This window comes from Kogia breviceps, chromosome 12, assembly GCF_026419965.1.
Source record: "Kogia breviceps isolate mKogBre1 chromosome 12, mKogBre1 haplotype 1, whole genome shotgun sequence".
Taxonomy (NCBI): domain Eukaryota; kingdom Metazoa; phylum Chordata; class Mammalia; order Artiodactyla; family Physeteridae; genus Kogia; species Kogia breviceps.
The window spans coordinates 81,680,893-81,699,824 of NC_081321.1; the positions used below are offsets into that span (position 1 = coordinate 81,680,893).

General features: G+C 39.5%; 1 protein-coding gene across 2 annotated transcripts in view; it reads right to left on the reverse strand.

Moving 5' to 3' along the window:
• The window catches only part of ANKS1B (ankyrin repeat and sterile alpha motif domain containing 1B), a 1,077,938-nt gene that overhangs the window by 300,010 nt on the left and 758,996 nt on the right, over positions 1-18,932 (reverse strand). For both annotated transcript variants that reach the window (XM_067009945.1, XM_067009946.1), the window contains one exon: positions 15,946-16,044. In XM_067009945.1, the coding sequence (XP_066866046.1) occupies positions 15,946-16,044 (99 nt within the window). The remainder of the gene's footprint in view (positions 1-15,945; positions 16,045-18,932) is intronic.

The window sequence follows — 18,932 nt, forward strand, 5'->3', positions numbered from 1 at the left end:
TATTAATGGGCCCTGGCTTAGCTCCCATGGACCATGGCTTAAGAAGAAGAAGCTTCAATACAAAATCTATATCACAAAACATTTCTGGGACTTGGAAACAAAAGGAATCAGCAGAATTGGCACCAGCAACTTCATCAGCAAGCAGGGATGGTGCCATATCACAGATATTAGTGCCCTGAACATTGGGCACCAGCAGTTGGTGATGGTGCCCACAGTGGCAGGCTGCAGTGACATTGGCAGAACAGTCAGTTGGCAGTGGCAAAAGTGCCCTTGATTGGAAGATACTGGGCACTGTAGCCAGTAGCACAGACATTAGTACCTTTGCCTCATTGGGCACCTGCAAGCTCTGAAGCAGCCTTTGGCAGTCATTAGTAGAGATTTGGTACACTCAGTGGGTATTAGCAGCACTGAGAGCACTTTTGGTAAGTTCTGGTGGCACCGTTTCAAGCTTTGGTGACAGGAGCCATCAACCACAATAAGCTAGAGAGGCAGAGAAGGGCAGATGCCAGTCAGCAAGTGGTCTGGTTAATGGTGCACATATGACTTGAGAGACCCAGAATGAATCATTAGGAAAAATTTCAGTAAGGTCTAGAATATGCAGAGAAGTGTAACCTCATTTTGAAGCCCTGCCTGGAATTCTTGAGAACCCCTTTTATATCTGTAGTGAGGGAATAATCTAAGAACTATTCCACCACCATTGGATGGAATAAAGAATAGCTTGGCTCTTAGGAAAATGTTTCCAGTTTCATAGTCTGGTGTTGTTTGTTTGTCTGTTTTGTTTGTTTTTGGTCAGCTCAGAATTTTTAGTTACCTCAGACATCAAACTAAGAATTTTCAGCTTGACTTATGTGAATCCCCAGTAGAGAATCAGCTCTTAACAATAGTTTTAGTCGTAATTATTTATTTAATTCAACAAGAATTTTTAAGCACAAAATTTATATGTAACATCATTCTAGGTACTGTAAAAATGTAAAAGGGTCTAAGGTTCTTTCCTTCCAGGAATATGCAATTTTCTGTGTATATATTTGAAATATATACAAATATAAGAAAATTAACTGCCAAAGCTTTTACAAGTTCCAGAAAAGAAACAAAACTCGAGTGGACTGGAGAAATTTGGGAGGAGTTTCTTCCATAGTTTCTCTTGGGGTTAATACACAGGGAAGTAAGTGAATGCCTGTGTGAGTGGGTATGTATGTGTGTGTGTGTGTGTGTGTGTGTGTATGAAAGTGAGCAAGAGAGAGACAGAGAGAGAAACAGAGTGACAGAGACAGACAGAGAATGGATGAATACGGGCATCCATTTCTCCCTACTGTCTCTAGACCTAGCCGGAACACAGGCAGCATCCTCTGTCTGGAGTGATTCCCTTAATGACCTATTTGCTAAACATACTTATTAATTCCTTGAGATTAAACTCAAGCATCATGTACCTACCCAGAAAACTTTCCCTGACCTCTGTACTTAGTTCTTCCCTCCTCTTGGAGTATTTTTTTTTTTTTTTTTTTGCATAGTAGTTTAGTTTTCAACATATATATCTCTGTCTAAAGAGTAGGTAAGACTCCTTGAGGCAGGAACCGCGTCTTATCCATTTTTTCATACCTATCTGTGAACCTAGCATAGGGCCAAAATGAACTATGTGATTGAATGGATGGATGAATCAGAGATTCACTGATGATCATCTGGGCATGTGGGTATCTGCAGACATTATGCACCTGGAGTTGCCCTAGCTCTCTGTCATCTGGCTCCAATCCTACCAGAAATGCTACAGTCTTTGAGATGTAAGGTCAGCTGTTACTTCGTGTTTACGTCAGTAGCACTTACAAAAGTATTCAGTTGAAAGTGGACACCATAAAGGTTGGTAGATGATGATGTAATTGAGTCCCTGGGGGAAAGGCAGGGAAATCAATCTTCTCTACACTTACTGCAATAATCTCTTGTACATTTGTGGAGAAAATTTCACATTCAACAATTTCTATAATACATTTACCTATTAGTATTAGAAAACTGTAAATACAATTCTTTCCCACAAAACAGTGGCCTCCAAATAGACAAGGAGTTGAGGGTTAAAACTGATGATACACTGAATAAAAAGCTTTTAACCTGCTATGACTCTGTGATTCATAAATTATAACCTTAAAAATCATTTAAAGTGTATCTATTTAGCACTTATGCCACCATGAAGTCACAGAACAAGTAAAGGTAAAATGTATTTTCTCTTGAAGACATGAAAGAAGGAATCTGGCAGTTTACTGAGTACTCATTTCCTCTGATAAAAGCAGTAGTTATCTGTTAACTAAACACAAAACAAAACAAACAACAAAAAAGCAAGCTGAGCATCTTTTTTACTAAAATAGAAGATGCTAGATCTGTGGGAGAGAGTGGAAATGGCCAGTCATTTTTCTAAAGGTGAAAGGTGGATTCTTAGGTAGCCTGACAGAAGATCAAACATCAAGTCAGAACCTAAAAGATGGAAATCTCAAATCGCAGTGACCACCAACAAAGAAAATGACGACAAAGAAATACCATGTATGGAAAAATTGCTTTGCTTAGGGGTGGAAGAATAGTAACTCAGTCCTAGTTTAGCCCGCTCTGCTGAAGCTGACTCCAGGCATCTGCTTGAGTCTGAAGCATCTGACTCACTCATTACAGCTTGAAGGGCAAAGTGATGGATGAAATTCATAGCTGGATTGATGGCACTAGCTATATTTCAGAGGGTGGTTATTACAAATGGGAGAAAAAGTTGCATGTCTGTCTGCCTGAACAAGCTAAGCAAATACTTTGGGTCACGTTTTGCTTGGAGTGTCATGAGCTATCCGCAAACCCCACGCAACAAAGAAGTTTTTAAGGTGCATAGAAATGCCTTTTTGATTTATCTGTCTCCTCCTCCAGGAACCTTCTCCTGATTCCCTGAACAGAAGAGACCTTCCCTTCCATTTAACATCCAAAGCTTGTATTTTTACTTCTATTACAGTTTGTTCATGCTGTTTTTATGAAAATCCCTTGAATATGGGGCTGACTTCTGTTGTTAGACGGTAATCTCCTTGAAGGCAGATACTGTGTAACTTCATCTTTTATTTTTCCTCCTTGTCCTGTGTCTGAGACATAAGTAGATGCTCAAGGCATTTGCAGTCATAAATTGAACAGAGACTTCTCACTTGGGTGCTATTGATCAAAAGTAAGAAATAGAGCCAAATTGTATTCAACTATTAAAATAGAACTTAATTCAATTGTAGAGGAAAGGTAGGGGATAATGGCTCTTCAAAATGGTGGGTATGTTGTTTTAGAGCTCCTGCGTAGATTTACTTAATTCTTCTTTTGTATGAAATCACTATGTCTTTAGCAATTTCATGGAACTGCACTGCCACGGTCTGAACATTCAGCTTCGCAGTTCACTTCCATTCCATTCTCCGCTACCTACATTTACCAAGGCCTTGCTGTTTAAAGTACTCTCCATCTCTACTCTTTTCGCACTTTCCATTTAGCACGGGGGACTGATTACATTACCTCTAAGAGGTGCAGACAGGAAGCAGTCTTGCTATTATGTTTATTCATTTAATCTCTTAGATAGGAAGGCCCACATTATGATTTTAAATAGCTTCTTTTCTAGCTCCTGATGAGTTAAACAATAATCTTAAATATATTAAAAATTAATTTAGTGAATGATGATCAGCATTGAAAGTTTTGCCCTTTTCTTATTTAAAAATTGAATAATCTGCCTTGTGAGAAATGGAAATGAAAAGAATGGAAAGCTCACTATTGTGAAGTAGTCACGGGCATTTTTAGTCACAGACTCTCTTTTATCAGTAATTGAGTTCCTTTCTGTTGCTTTTTGGCCCCAGGCAAGGGCAACTCTGCAAATTTATTAAGTTTTGTTAATTGGTGAGCACTTATTGAACAAATACAAGTGGCTATGACTAATTTTAACTTAGTCCTTCTAAGTAACAGACACTTCAAATGCATTTGAAAATTTATAACTCACAATAACTTAATGTGGTAGGTTCTACTATTATCTCCATTTTACAGATAAGGAAACAGATTATAGAATTTAAGTAACATGTCCAAGGTGACACAAGTAGTAGGTGGCTAACCTAGAATTAAATTAGGTTAAAATAAAAGCTCAAGAAAGTTCCTTTTTGAAAATTCTAAGTTCCTTGAAGGCAGCTTAAATGGATTATCCCCTTAGTATTCTCATTGTGCTTTGAAGTATAATGTTTAGACAATATAGTTAAGAACCTCAGTTAAACTGCCCAGGTCTGAATCCTAGTTTATCCATCTAAAATAGCATTCATACTTTCTTGTCACTCTGTCTATTCCCTTGCTTAATATTTCTCCATAGCACCAATCATTACCCGATAGGACATCTTTTTACTAATTTTTGTTTGCATGCCCCACTAAAATAAGCTGCATGAGGAGAATGACCTTGTAGGTCCTGTTTCCTCACCATCCTCAACATCTAGAACAGTGCCTGACACGTGGTCGGTATTTCATAAAATATCTATTAAATGAATAAATAAAAGGAGATTCACTTTGCTTATTGTTTATACCTGAAGTAATAATTTTCAGATACATTTAATGGATTGAAGGAACCTCGCTTTTTTTCTTGGTTCACCTTCAATCTTCTTTTAAAATATTACTTAATATATATGAATAAAGCACAGATGATGTACCAAGCTCCATTTTAAGTGCTTTACAAATACTGACTCATTTAATTCTTAGAACACCCCTACGGGGCAGGTAAAATCAAATTCAGGGAGTTCTGGCCATGTTACCAACTATTACACCATGCCGCTTCCTGGCTTAATCCTGTAAAAATGTCACCTCTGTGTAGTTTAATGCTCTAACGATGTGTCTTCACTCTCTCCTAGAGAGTGCCCTTCCATCTTGCCCATCTCTCCTTCCTCTCTACCCAGATTAAAGAAGAAAATAAATAAGATTATTTTAGTTATTTTACTTTACTTAATTATGCCTTTCCTTCTTTGACACAGCAATTCCTACTGCTAGTGAAGCTTTTCTAAGGGCACCTACAAGGATAAACAAGCAGTTTGACCCCCAGTGGCTGCTGGAGAGCTGACATGGTCTGTGTCTTCCTTTCTCCTTTTTCAAGTCTGTCTCCTTCCTGCTTTTCTAGGGCTTTTGGATCCCTGCCACGGCCCTTCCCTTCCAGTCTTGAGAAGGGAGTTTAGTGGCCTACGGAAGTTGTAAAAATTGCCTTTATAGCCTGAAACTTAAAAGGAAATCCAATTTTATAATCAATTCCTTTTCCTGTTTCGTCATTTGGTCCTTTCTTGTCCTTTTACAGTTTCTCTCACAAATACCCAAGCATCTTCAGAGCCTTGGGTCTCAGGTATAACCAAGTATCACCCAGGAGGCAACTGTCATGAGGACAGACACCTGGGATTTTAGATCCAGCTCTGTCACTATGCAACAATCTGCCTTGAGGAGAGCCATTTAGTATGACCAATGCTTATCCTCACCTGTGAAATGACTTAGGTGAGAGGCTGAGCTGGATATTTTAAGGCCCTTTGCTGCTCTAAACTGTGATTTTCTTGGAAGAATTACATTAGGAAGAGAAAGTGCTCAGATATCTAAATTCCTTTACTCTTACTACTGATTGCAGTATCATTCCAAGGGAGCCATTGTTCTTTATTAAGTGGGAGTGAACTTCTCAAAGGTGAAGGGTGACACAGCTGCTGGGAATGGCGAGAGATCACAATTTATTTACTGGCAGAATTCCTCCCATATTTCTCTGTAAATATCATGGGGGATAATGAGTAAAATGACAGTTCAGTTTGCTGGTCTACATGATAAAATATTCTAAGATAAATTCACTTAAAATAAAACAATTCAAATCCTCCATCTTTAGCTTAGGAAGAATGCAGCAGTCACCTTGCTTTCTGAAATGGTGTAAAAACCTTGGAACGGAGAGTCCATAAGTAAGTTGGGACTGCACTGCTCTCACGTCTAGCAGTTATTTGGATATCTATCCAGCCCAAACAGCTCTAGCTATTTTGTACTTTGTGTGTACTGGGCTTTGTCATTTCAAAGGGCTCATAGAGCTTTATAAGTAGCGGCCATTCCTTCTCCCAATGTACTCCTGAAGAACAGACTGGTTATTGGTTTCCACTTGTAAACAGAAAGCATGAGGCAAGGTGGAGGAGGTCTCTGGAGGAAAATGCAGGCCACCAGGTTGTGGGTGTTATATTCATAAAGGACCTGCCTTACTTCTTTGTAAAACACTTAAATATAAAGGTGCCCAGCTGGGAAATTTCCTAACCTGGGAGTCCTAATTTGACCTATTCAGGACTGATTTCTTTCTTTCTTTTTATAAATTTTCATTAAACAAGCAATTATAAATTTATTTATTTATTTATTTATTTTTGGCTGTGTTGGGTCTTCGTTTCTGTGCGAGGGGCTTTTTCCAGCTGCGACAAGCAGGGGCCACTCTTCATCGCGATGCGTGGGCCTCTCACTGTTGTGGCCTCTCCCGTTGCGGAGCACAGGCTCCAGACACGCAGGCTCAGCGGCCATGGCTCACGGGCCCAGTTGCTCCGCGGCATGTGGGATCTTCCCAGACCAGGGCTCGAACCCGTGTCCCCTGCATTGGCAGGCAGACTCTCAACCACTGCGCCACCAGGGAAGCCCAGGACTGATTTCTAATCTGCATTCTTGTTTGGCTCAGTCCAGTCTAATTAATATTAACTGAGCATTACTACATCCAGGTGCTCCATGCGTAGGAAATGAAGATGAATATGACAAAGATCCTAATCTTGAGTGAGAGAGACAAACTAGTCAATAGGTGGTTTTATAGGGTGTAATGGGAGTACAGAAGGTTAAATTAGCACTCTAGCCCAGACAGAGGATGTCTCAAAAGGCTTCTCCAAGGAATAAATCTTAAGGAATGAATACTAGTGTGAAGAAAGGCAGCAGCTGAGGTGCAGAAAGAAAAAGGGGTTTCTGACACAGAATGGCTAGATTCTCAGGAATTGCATTTAGCACTTCCTGTGAAGGGAGACTATATTTCTTGGCTTACCTTGCAGTTTAGCAAGGGTCATGAAACTGAGTTCTGGTGAGTCAAATGTGGTCTAAAGTAAATGATGCACTTCCAAGCCTGGCAACAGAATATCCGGTGTGATCGTTTATGTTCCTCTCTCCCCTCCCCTTATGGCAGCTCTCAAAGAACTCCAAGATGGGAGAACCACATGATGGAAGAAGCCAGGATCTCTGAGTTTCTGCTTGGAGGAGAGCTGCCTAAACCACCATGGACTTAGTATGAGTGAGAAATAAATTTAATAATGTTAAGCCACTGAGATTTTGGAGTTGTTTGTTACAGTGGCTAGAGTTCATTACCTGCTTATAAGAAATAAGGAATAATAAGAAAGATCTGAATGACTTGCTGTCACTTCAAAGTTTATTTTATTTATTCCAAATGACCTTAAGGTCAACTACTCTTTCTTCCTTCCTCGTTCTCCAATGGCATCAACATTTATCCTGAAAATGAAATAATCTTTTACACTGATCTAAGTGATCTAAGTGAGCATATCTGTTTGTCCCAGAACCAAAAGACATTTACAGAACTGAAAAGATCTTGAAAAGACTCTAGAATCACCACAGCTTCTCCCACCAAGGACCATACCTACAGGAGGTGGAATACCCCATGCCCTCAGTTAGACCATGGGTCCAGTCGTGTATTAACTTTAGGTTATGGCCGCCATACTAACTGTGCACATATGTGTGTGGGATTGTGTTTGAGAGTATATCTTTTACTGGATGTCCACAGGGTGGAGGTCAAACATCGAATGGCATGAAATTTAAGATGCCTGCCAGTGAAAAGAAAGAAATGCAAGCAAAAAGAATGAGGGCAGGTGGAGAGTGAGTGTGGCACAGGGGAATGAAAAGTTACCCTGTCAAAAGGTACAACAAGAGAATTTGTGCCTATAGCCTACGTTTTGTCGTTGCCCTTCTGAAAAATAGCAGAAGAAGCAGGAATGGTTTGCTATCATTTTTCTAAGTGACAGGGAAATAAGACCGAACCTTCCTTTCTAGAGTTTTTAAAAAGTTACATTGGTTGTACAATTTCCCCCTAGATCTTGCACACATCTTCATCAACCGTCAAGACAAGAATCAACAAACATCTGAATTTCAAGCACCTTGAAAGAACTAGGGTCTTTAAGAGCAGAATCGTGGGCAGGAAGCCAAACTGAGAGAATGTCACATTCGTAATACTCCTTTGAACTCTGAAATAATTAGGGATTCTATTGTATTAAGACTTTAATTTTTGGAGTAGCAAAGTCACAGCTATAACCAAATCTGGTCCCTAATGCTTTGTTTAACTGATAAAGTGGAAACAAGACTAATTTTGTTTTTGGGGGGGCAGGGTCTATGCTCTCCAGTTTGCCACAATTTCCAGTACTCCATATTGTCTTGCCTTTAAAAGTGTTTGAGTTTTCAGTCCTTGCCAGTGTATCTCTGTATCCCAAGCTTTTTTTGGTCAACTGTTGCCTTTATCTATTTGTTCTGATCAGGTCTAAAGTTAAATGGTCCCTCTTACTGTCTAGCTTTGTTAGTTTTTTTTAAAAATGTGTTTAATTTGCTAACATCCTTAAAGTATTTTCTGAGAGAGTCTGACCAATTCACTTTCCTAATATAGGAAATATTCTCCTTTCAATAATGAGGCACCAATGAAGAATGAACATGTTTTTAAAATTTGTAATGTTTTACAGGATTCCTGATTTGTATGCATCACTTAGATCAGTGGCATTCAAATCATGAAGTCTTTATGTGCAATTGGCAAATCTTCAAGGTCTCTAATTTCTGTATGATTGTGTCATATCATGCTACATTATACCTAATTTTACAGATTAGAGACATGTGCCTCTTTTTTGAATGGTGATTACTAATGTGTTGCTAAATCATCTCATTGTGAATATCATAGTACCATGAAGATGGCCCATGGAAATAAAAGGTGCCTTTGTTGTTGTAACCATGTAATGGTTATTCCATTTTGACCACAAATGTAGACATGGGAACCAGACTGTAAAGTGGATCATTATAAAGAGTATCTGTAGCAGGAAGACTTCTGAGATGGCCCCAATGATCCCACCTCTTGGTATTCACACACTTGTGTACATACCTCTTCCTATGTTTGGGCTGGATTAGTGGCTTGATTGTAATGACTAGTATAGGCAAAAGGACAGGATGTTACAAAAGACTGAGATTTTCATCTTGCTAGCATGTTCTTGTCCTCTCACTTATGCTGTTGAAACTAGCTTCCTGTTTCTTTATGGAGAGACCCATGTGACAAGGAACCGAGGAAGGCCTTCAGCCAATAAACAGCTTGTGAGGCACTGAGGCCTCGGTCCAAAATCTCCCAAAGATTAGAATCCTGCCTACAACCACATGAGTGAGCTAGGAAGTGGATTTTCCCCAGCTGAGTCTCAAGATGACTGTAGTCCCGTGAGAGACCCCAGAGCCAGAGGACCCAGCTAAGCTGCTCCTAGATTCCTTCCCCAGAGAAATAGAAATAATCAATGTTGTTATATCCCAATAAGATTTGAGGTAACTTGTTATACAGCAATAGATACCTAACAGAGAACCTTGTTTTTCTATTGGAATAAGAGACAACTCTGTTTTTGTTTTGTTTTGTTTTCTTGAACCAGAATCTCTAACTGAGGATGGGGAAGAGGATAATTTATCTGGACAGAGGTGGTCAGTGCCATTCAGTGAAAAAAAACAATTGAAACTATGTAGCCCAACACATACTGGTAAAATTGAACTGAACTTAAAAATGCAGGTGTTCATTATGCAGTAAAATAAAGTAGGGTTGCAATGAACAAAACAATGAATACCAGAAACTGTGCTATGATCAAGAGTCCTGTGACAACTACATTTACTAGTCATCAAATATTTTGAGTTGTGAGAAACTCCAACATGTAACTGAGAGACTGAGCAGGCAAGGAGACGGAATGGCAGCGAGGCAGGAAGTATTGGGTATTGTGGGTATTGTGGAGGCCAAAAGAGGACGATGTCGACAGCTCACAAGATATCAGAACCTACTGAAGCCAAGGTGAGGTCAAAGCAGCTTATGGCATTTCTGCTCTGCTGGTCACTGGTGACCTCAGCACTGTTGTGTGGGGTGGCAGCAGAGGAACTAGTTAGACCCAAGTAGGTGGAAGGATGAGTGGGAAAAAAGAGCGAGTGTAGACAACTACCAAGTAATTCCAAAAGATATTACGAAACAGGAAAATATAGGGAAAAATATTAAAAAGTGAAGTGAGCATGTGACATAAAAGTTGCTAGAATGCTGAAATGCATTTTCAATTCAGGATGAGAGATTAAGAGAGCAGATACACTATGGGCCTTGACATGAAATCCTGCAAACCTTTAAAATGATAATCCTTTGAATTCCTGACCTCCAGGTGTTATATTGTCAAAGGACAAAAGAGATTATGCCCTTATAAAAAGATTTTAAAGGATTATCCAAAAACTTGGCAACACAGAATTCTTACCTGGAAAAAGGTAAATTACACGTTGCAGATAAGTAATCAGATAATTTCCCTGTGTCTAGGGGACAGAGAAAGCCCAATATGCTTAAAGTGTCTAGGAGACTACAAAATAAGCCATCTTCTCATAGAACTTTTGGTATGTGTCCTTTCTTAAAAAGATAAAAGGTAGTGTATATATGTCCATGCCACTCTCTCACTTCCAAATGTAGATAGCTAGTGGGAAGCAGCCACATAGCACAGGGAGATCAGCTTGGTGCTCTGTGTCCACCTAGAGGCGTGGGAAAGGGAGGGAGATGCAAGAGGGAGGAGATATGGGGATATATGTATACGTATAGCTGATACACTTTGTTAGACAGCAGAAACTAACACACCATTGTATAGCAATTATACTCCAATAAAGATGTTTTTTAAAAAAAAAGTAAACTGCTATGGGGATGTACTAGGATTCCCATTGAACCTCAACCACCCTCATACTTGAAATGATGAGGTGCCTTAATTTTGCCAGTCTTGTGAGTATTAAATGGTATCTTTATAATCTTAATTAGCATTGCACCAATTACTAAGGAGGCCAAGCATTTTTTTCATGCTTATTTTCCATTAGTGTATCCCCTTAAATGTTATGCCTTTTAATTTATTCTGGCAATTATTTTGTTAATTTGCCTATGGTTCACTTATAAGTTTGTAATATTTCTTTATGTAAAATAGATCCTTACCCTTTGATAGAAAAACGAAAAAGAGAAAAGGGTAAAAGTCGTGGGAAACTTTCAGACCTAAGGAAAGACTGAGTTGGGGGTGCGGGAAGTGGATGCTGGATGAAAATGGATAATTAAGCTTTGCTACTAAAGGTCAGGCACTGTAAAAGACAGGAAAGAATGGATGGAGAAGAGGAATTAATGTGATTACTGTTCTAAAGATGTCTATGTGGAACACATTCTTTGTGTTCAGTGTATCAAATGAACTGGAGACCATACAGATCTTTGCACTAGTAAATACTTCAATCTTAAAAAGGGAATAGTATAGAAAAAACATTATTATTGAAAGAATAAACTTTTGTATTTAAAACTTGAAACAACAAATACAAATAAAACATAAAAAAACATGCATTGAACTGTGCTAACACATCAAGATTGCACTTAGCAAACCACCTTTTCTCTGTTTAGGAACAATCTCACCAATTCCAAAACACAATATGTTAATTAAAGGATCTCAGGTAGCAATAATGGAGTATTTCTCATGACAGATGAAGAACACAAATATTCTGAGGACCAAAACTGCAGAAGGAAAATGAAGAGACATTTTGTCCGTTTTTTGGCAGTGCACAGTTACAGTGAATGCAAATGAGCAGCCTGGCAGCAGAATTACACTGTCAACCACCTAAAGATTGGGCTCATTACCTAAGAAGGCAAAGCATCAATCTGTGGCATTATAACATTTTGTTTGTACTGCTGAACACGTGTTTGGATGTTTTATATATTCTCTACTCATCTGGGTTTATAGTAAGCACTTCAGCATCAGCCTCTTGATAGAAGCTTAATTTTGTGTTATTTCTACTATATTGTTTTCTCCAATGGGAATGATATTCTCTCTTTAAAATAAACACTTCAGGGCTTCCCTGGTGGCGCAGTGGTTGAGAGTCCACCTGCCGATGCAGGAGACACGGGTTCGTGCCCCGGTCCGGGAAGATCCCACATGCCGCGGAGCGGCTGGGCCCGTGAGCCGTGGTCGCTGGGCCTGGGCGTCCGGAGCCTGTGCTCCGCAACGGGAGAGGCCACAACAGTGAGAGGCCCGCGTACCTCAAAAAACCAAAACAAACTTCATTTATTCTTCAAATAATTCTGGGTTCAGGTTCTTTTGTTTCTCAAAATGGCCTGTACAGCATTATAGACACAGCTTAAAAATTGAGATAGTCTTTGATTTAAAAATTTATATATGAATAACATGTGAAAAAAACATTCATTCGTTTAATCACTCATTCTTTTAATGTGCATGTATTGAGCTAAGCACAGTGGGAAGGTCAAGGATGGATGTGACACTGTCTCTGCCCTCAGGATGCTTATAACATAAAAGTAGTAAAATATTATTAGTACCTTCAGACAGAACAAGCATAGGGCCATCAAATCTCAGAGGAAAGGAAGAGCAGGGTATTCTTTCATTCCACAAATTATTTTTTGATGTGATAGACACCATTCCAGGGACTGGATATATAAAAGGGAACAAGATAGCCAAGGTCCCTTATTTCATTGACCTTGCATCCTGGGGGTGAGATGAAAAATAAGGAAGAAAACAAACAAATAAATAATATAACTTCCAGTAGCCACAAGTGCTATGAAGAAAACTGAAGCAGGACAATATGAAGGACAGTGACAGTAGGTGAGGGGTGTGACTTTGAGGGCACAAAATCCTCTGTGAGGAGGTGACAGCTGAGTACACATTTGATGGTGCAAGGAGCAAGCACTTGAAGATATGAAGAAAAGGCTTTCCAGGCAGACAGACCAATAGAGAAAGGCTTTGAGGCAAAAGTGAGTTTGGCATGTTCTGGAACAAAAAAGAAAGCTACATGACTAGAGTGTGGGAGAAAGGGAGAGTGACAGACGAGGTCATATTGGTGGGAAGGGGTCAGATCCTATTGACTTTCGTAGGTCATGATAAAGATTCTGTTCTAAGTGAGAAAGGGAATCCACTGGAGATTTTAATCAGGATGTGGCATGATCTGATTTACATTTCTTTCTGGGCGCCATGTGGAAATTCAACTGTAAAGTGGTAAGAAAGGTAACCAGGACAGAGATTAGGCATCTATGCATTGTCCAGGTGAAAGGACCAATGAGAAATTGACTCAAGTAGTCTAACCTAGAGACGACAGGTTAGAATCTATTGTGGTAGCCTGATTAGAGGTGGTTGGTGTGGACTAGGGTAATAATTACTAAGGTGGTGAGAAGTGGTTTCATTTTAGGAGAAGTTTCACAAAAAAAGTGATGTAGAACAGTTTGAGTTGAACTTTATTTGTTTTTTTTTTTGTTTTGTTTTTGTTTTTTTGCGGTACGCCGGCCTCTCACTGTGGTGGCCTCTCCCGTTGCAGAGCACAGGCTCCAGACGCGCAGGCTCAGCAGCCATGGCTCACGGGCCCAGCTGCTCCGCGGCATGTGGATTCTTCCTGGACTGGGGCACGAACCTGTGTCTCCTGCATCGGCAGGAGGACTCTCAACCACTGCGCCACCAGGGAAGCCCTGAGTTGAACTTTAAATGGCAGGCAGATTTGTGACAAGTGGGGAGTCATTCCCTGATTTATTGAGTGCCTACTAGGGGGCAGGCACTGTGGGGTTACAGCAGTGCAGGAGTCCTTGCTGAGAGTGAGGAGAAAACTTGCTGAGGAACTAATATTCTAAGTAAAGATACAAAAGTAGCGAGGTGAATAGTATGTTAATAAGAATTACCTCCAGATACAGTTTTAAGGATGCTTTATTCTTTTTCTTTTAGTGTAGAAAATTGTATGACTAAAACTCCTTTGTATGCTTGACTTTCCTTGAATTTGCAAAAGTGGTAAGTTTCTATCAGTAGAAACTCAGTTCATTGTCAGTTGGAAAATTTCATCATATCACTTCCTCAGAAACAGTGGTTAGTATTTATCTTTCCCATTCTGAGAAGGAGAAATTACAGCCTCCTTAGAAAGGAAAAGCACAGAGGAGAATACAAAATATATAATAAATTCATATATTTAGGCGCATCTATTAACATCCATCTGCTACCCTGCCTCCAAGCTTGCCCCCTGAATCTTTTTCCAAGTGTATGACCCAACTTCAACATTCCCTCCTTCTAATTCCTCTTGTATACAGTCTCCAGAATTAACTGGCCTAAAGCAGTCTAGTCATGTCCATTCCCCTGTGCTTACAGAATAAATTTCAAATTCCTTAGCCTGATACCAACCTGACCCAACCTACTTTTTCTGTTTTAACTCTGACACCACTCTCCAATTGTTTTAATCACACTGGATTTTTTCTTCTCTTTTTAAAAATTATTTTTTAAACCGTGGTGAAATAACAAAATGTAAAATCTACCACCTTAAACCATCTTGAAGTATACACTTTAGTGGCATTAAGTACATTCACATTGTTGTGCAAATCCCACTGGATTTTTTTTTAACATCTTTATTGGAGTATAACTGTTTTACATTGGTGTGTTAGTTTCTGCTTTACAACAAAGTGAATCAGTTATACATATACATATGTTCCCATATCTCTTCCCTCTTGCGTCTCCCTCCCTCCCACCCTCCCTATCCCACCCCTCTAGGTGGTCACAAAGCACCGAGCTGATCTCCCTGTGCTATGCAGCTGCTTCCCACTAGCTATCTAATTTACATTTGGTAGTGTATATATGTCCATGCCACTCTCTTGCTTCGTCACAGCTTACCCTTCCCGCTCCCCATATCCTCAAGTCCATGCTCTAGTAGGTCTGTGTTTTATTCCTGTCCTACCCCTAGTCTCTTCATGACATTTTTTTTTCTCAGAGTCCATATATATGTGTTAGCATACAGTATTTGTTTTTCTCCTTCTGACTTACTTCACTCTGTATGACAGACTCCAGGTCTATCCACCTCATTACAAATAACTCAGTTTCATTTCTTTTTATGGCTGACTAATATTCCATTGTATATATGTGCCACATCTTTATCCATTCATCTGTTGATGGACAATCACACGAGTATCGCTGTTCCCCTAAAGCTTCTGGCAGTTTGTTGCCTGGACCATACCTCTATCTATGTGATTCCTGCTGGCCCCTGAAATGCCTTTCCCTTTCCTTACCAATTAAAATCCTACATATCCTGAAGACCAGTTGTTTTAGGCTCTTATGAAACCTTCTCTGGAAACAGGTCAACTCTGTTGGCTACATAACATAATACTTAAAGTTAAAATGATGCCTGGTTGGTAAATTGCATCTGGACTGGGAAGATTTATACATGAACTACAAATACCTGATGGGGATGCGATATTTTGGACTTCCCTGAGTGATGACTTGTGATTAGGCAGGTTCCCTGTCCCTGGAGGCTAGGGCTATGGAGTTGTTGCAAGAGATACTGCCTTTAAGGGCATGAAGCTTCTAATCCAGGAACATTCTTTTACCCACCCCATATTGATCTTGTCTTCTTGCACCTGATCTGTCACCTGGGGGGCATGGACTGATGTTTGTACTGACATAAAGGATCCCACTGAAGAAAAACTCTGAAGCTGCCCTGCTAGCCAGTGGCACTTCCTGTATTACATCTTTCTTGATAGATCTACTGTGGCTCATAGTAGTCTTATGAGTCTGAACGTTTAGTTGGACTAAGAAGACCTGCTTTGAGGAGTTGCATCAATATGCAGACATGTTGTCCTAAATACTAGTACCCCTTGCACACCTGGACTTAAAACCACTGGGACTATACTCAGGGCTAAGGTAATAAAGCATGGCTTACCTTTGGAAGGAGCTGGATTGCCTGTAGAATTCTTTGTCTGTGCCCAGAATTAAGGATTCCAATTTCCAACAGATCTTGATCTTCCATAACATTGCTTCCCTGAAACAAACCCAGAAATGTTATAAATTAAATCAGGCATTTAAATAATGATTTCCTTAATACAGAGAAAAATAATCAACAAGTGATCAGATTTTTATAGACAAAAACATAGAGTCATTCTTCTGTGAGGATGAGGTGAGAGTAGGTCACCTATATGACTGTGTTGAAGGTTCTGGGAAAGTTTTCTTTCCCTCACAAATACTCTCATGGCTTACTATTTATGGTTGGATTATCTGCATTGGGAATTCATTCCTGTGATCAAAACCTTGTTCCCCTAAAAATGTATATGCTTCTAGGAAGAGTTGTTATTTAAAACTATCAGTGACCTATGCATTGAGGTGAATAAACAAGTGTTTTTCCCCTCTGAAAATAGATTTTGTAAGGAGAGCTGATGGAATAACTGAAGTATACTAGGCAAGTTAAAAGAGAATTAATAATTAATCTTAAATAATTGAATGTCAGATACCTGATCAAGATGTGAGGACAGAACAATGAGTAAGATGCAGGTCCCTGCCCTCAACTGTCTATTCCTTCCAGTCCAGTGATGGAAACAGATTGTTCAAAGGCAGATAGGATGCTGTGAATATGCTATGATGGTGACACATGCTTGGTAGTATAGAGGGGATCTGGGATATGTTTGCAGGGGAGATGATGTTTAATCAAATGTCTGAAGGATGGTTTGGATTTAGCATTCAAAATGGGAAGGACTAGGAGAAATTACGTGCAATGTCGTGTGGGTAAGAAAGAACACAGTTTACTTGGAAGAATTAAGTTCTAGGATAAGTTGGAGAGAGGAGCAAAAGGTAAGTCTAGAAAGATAAGGATAGGCCAGACTATACAGACATTGTATGCCACACTGAGGAATTTAGACTTCCTCTTGACCATAATGGAAAGCCTGGACAGATTTTAAGAAAACGAGTTACACGATGAGATTCCATATTTAGAAAGATCAATTTGTTTTCTGTGGCTGGGCCTCAGTTTCCTTACCTATAAAATGATGAGGTTGAGCCACATAATCTCCAAGGATCAGTCTAGTCCTGATATTCTCTGATTTCAATGATTTTTTGACCTCTGATTAATATTCCAACACAGAAATTTATTTATTTATTTATTTTGACTGTGCCGTGCGGCTTGTGGGATTTTAGTTCCCTGACCAGGGATCAAACCCGGGCCCTCAGCAATAAGAGGGCAAAGTTCTAACCACTGGACTGCCAGGGAACTCCCTGTAACACAGAAATCTATAAATGGCTTCTTTCGTCCCTAAATTTTAGTCTTTGGGAGCTTGCAAGCTAGAGTTTCCCTTTAAATAAGTCTATAGAGAAGTTCAAGAATTCAGATCACTGCTTTCTAAGGACAAGTCAAACTCTGTCCTACTAATGTGTAAAATAAAAACACTTACGAATAGAAATTACGGAATACCTATTTATGGAGAGCAATGGGTACTGATGAATATTTAAAGCAAAACAGAATGAACTGGAAAGGGCAATCATGGGAGCATGGAGACCGTTAGGAGACCACAGTACTTGTTCTATAGATGATGTGGGCTTAGACTAAGGTAGTGGTCACAGGAGACTGAAAGAAGTGAGTGGATCTGAAAATTATCAAGAAGTTTGACTTGGTGATTGAATGCACAGAATGATGGAGAAATTCAGAATACACATCAGTGCCAGGCTTCAACAGTAGGGGCAGATCGTGATGCCTTTTCCTGAGAAAGTAAAGGAGGAGGGGCCAGTTTACTATGGTGCGAAGACCAATGTCTTTCCCTGGACTGGCACAGAACAGATGAATGTAAACAATTTAATATCGGACTATGTTATAAATGGATGTAACTGGCTGTTCTTAGAAAGATTAAAGTCATTACAATGGCATCATAGCTAGGGATTTACAATGGGCGCTCACTGGACAAAAACATTCCACCTACGCATAGCAACATTCCTGTGCTTAAGCTACGCTGGCCACCTTGGAGAAGGCAGAACGATGCAGGTAGAGCAGCATGATAATAAAAGCCTAACGCAAACAAATAAGCCAGTCTTGGGAGTACGCCACAGGAAACACTGCTCTCAGAAAGTACTCAGTGCACACAATAGGGCATGGCTAAGGATATAAATGACTTCATTTTGAGAAAGTGTTATTATTTTCAGAAATGGACTAGTGTGTCATGAGCTGGATATATGATACCATTCTGTTTGACTTTCACTCTTTAAGGGGTTTTCCAAAGGAGTTAAAAGGCCCTTAAAAAACAAAAACAAAAACAAAAAAAAACAAAAAACTTTGGCCACCTATGTATTAGATCATTATCCGGGTTTCCACTGGCTAAATTACCACCCCACAACTTAAGCTTATACAAAATATAGAACCTGGGTCCTGTGTACAAACACAAAACACACCAGGATGCTATAGTCTGAATTAGCTACTATCTATAGGTAATACTGAAAACTTGATTTCAGTGTTTGAATACTGAAATGATTTAAAAAATTTAATCCTTAAATCATAAACAATACAAAAAGACAACCCTCAGAATGGGAGACAATATTTGCAAACGAAGCAACTGACAAAGGATTAATCTCCAAAATTTACAAGCAGCTCATGCAGCTCAATATTAAAAAAACAAACAACCCAATCCAAAAATGGGCAGAAGACCTAAATAGACATTTCTGCAAAGAAGGTATACAGATTGCAACAGACACCTGAAAGAATGCTCAACATCATTAATCATTAGATAAATGCAAATCAAAACTACAATGAGATATCATCTCATACAGGTCAGAATGGTCATCATCAAAAAATCTACGAACAATAAATGCTGGAGAGGGTGCGAAGAAAAGGGAACATTCTTGCACTGTTGGTGGGAATGGAAATTGATACAGCCACTATGGAGAACAGTATGG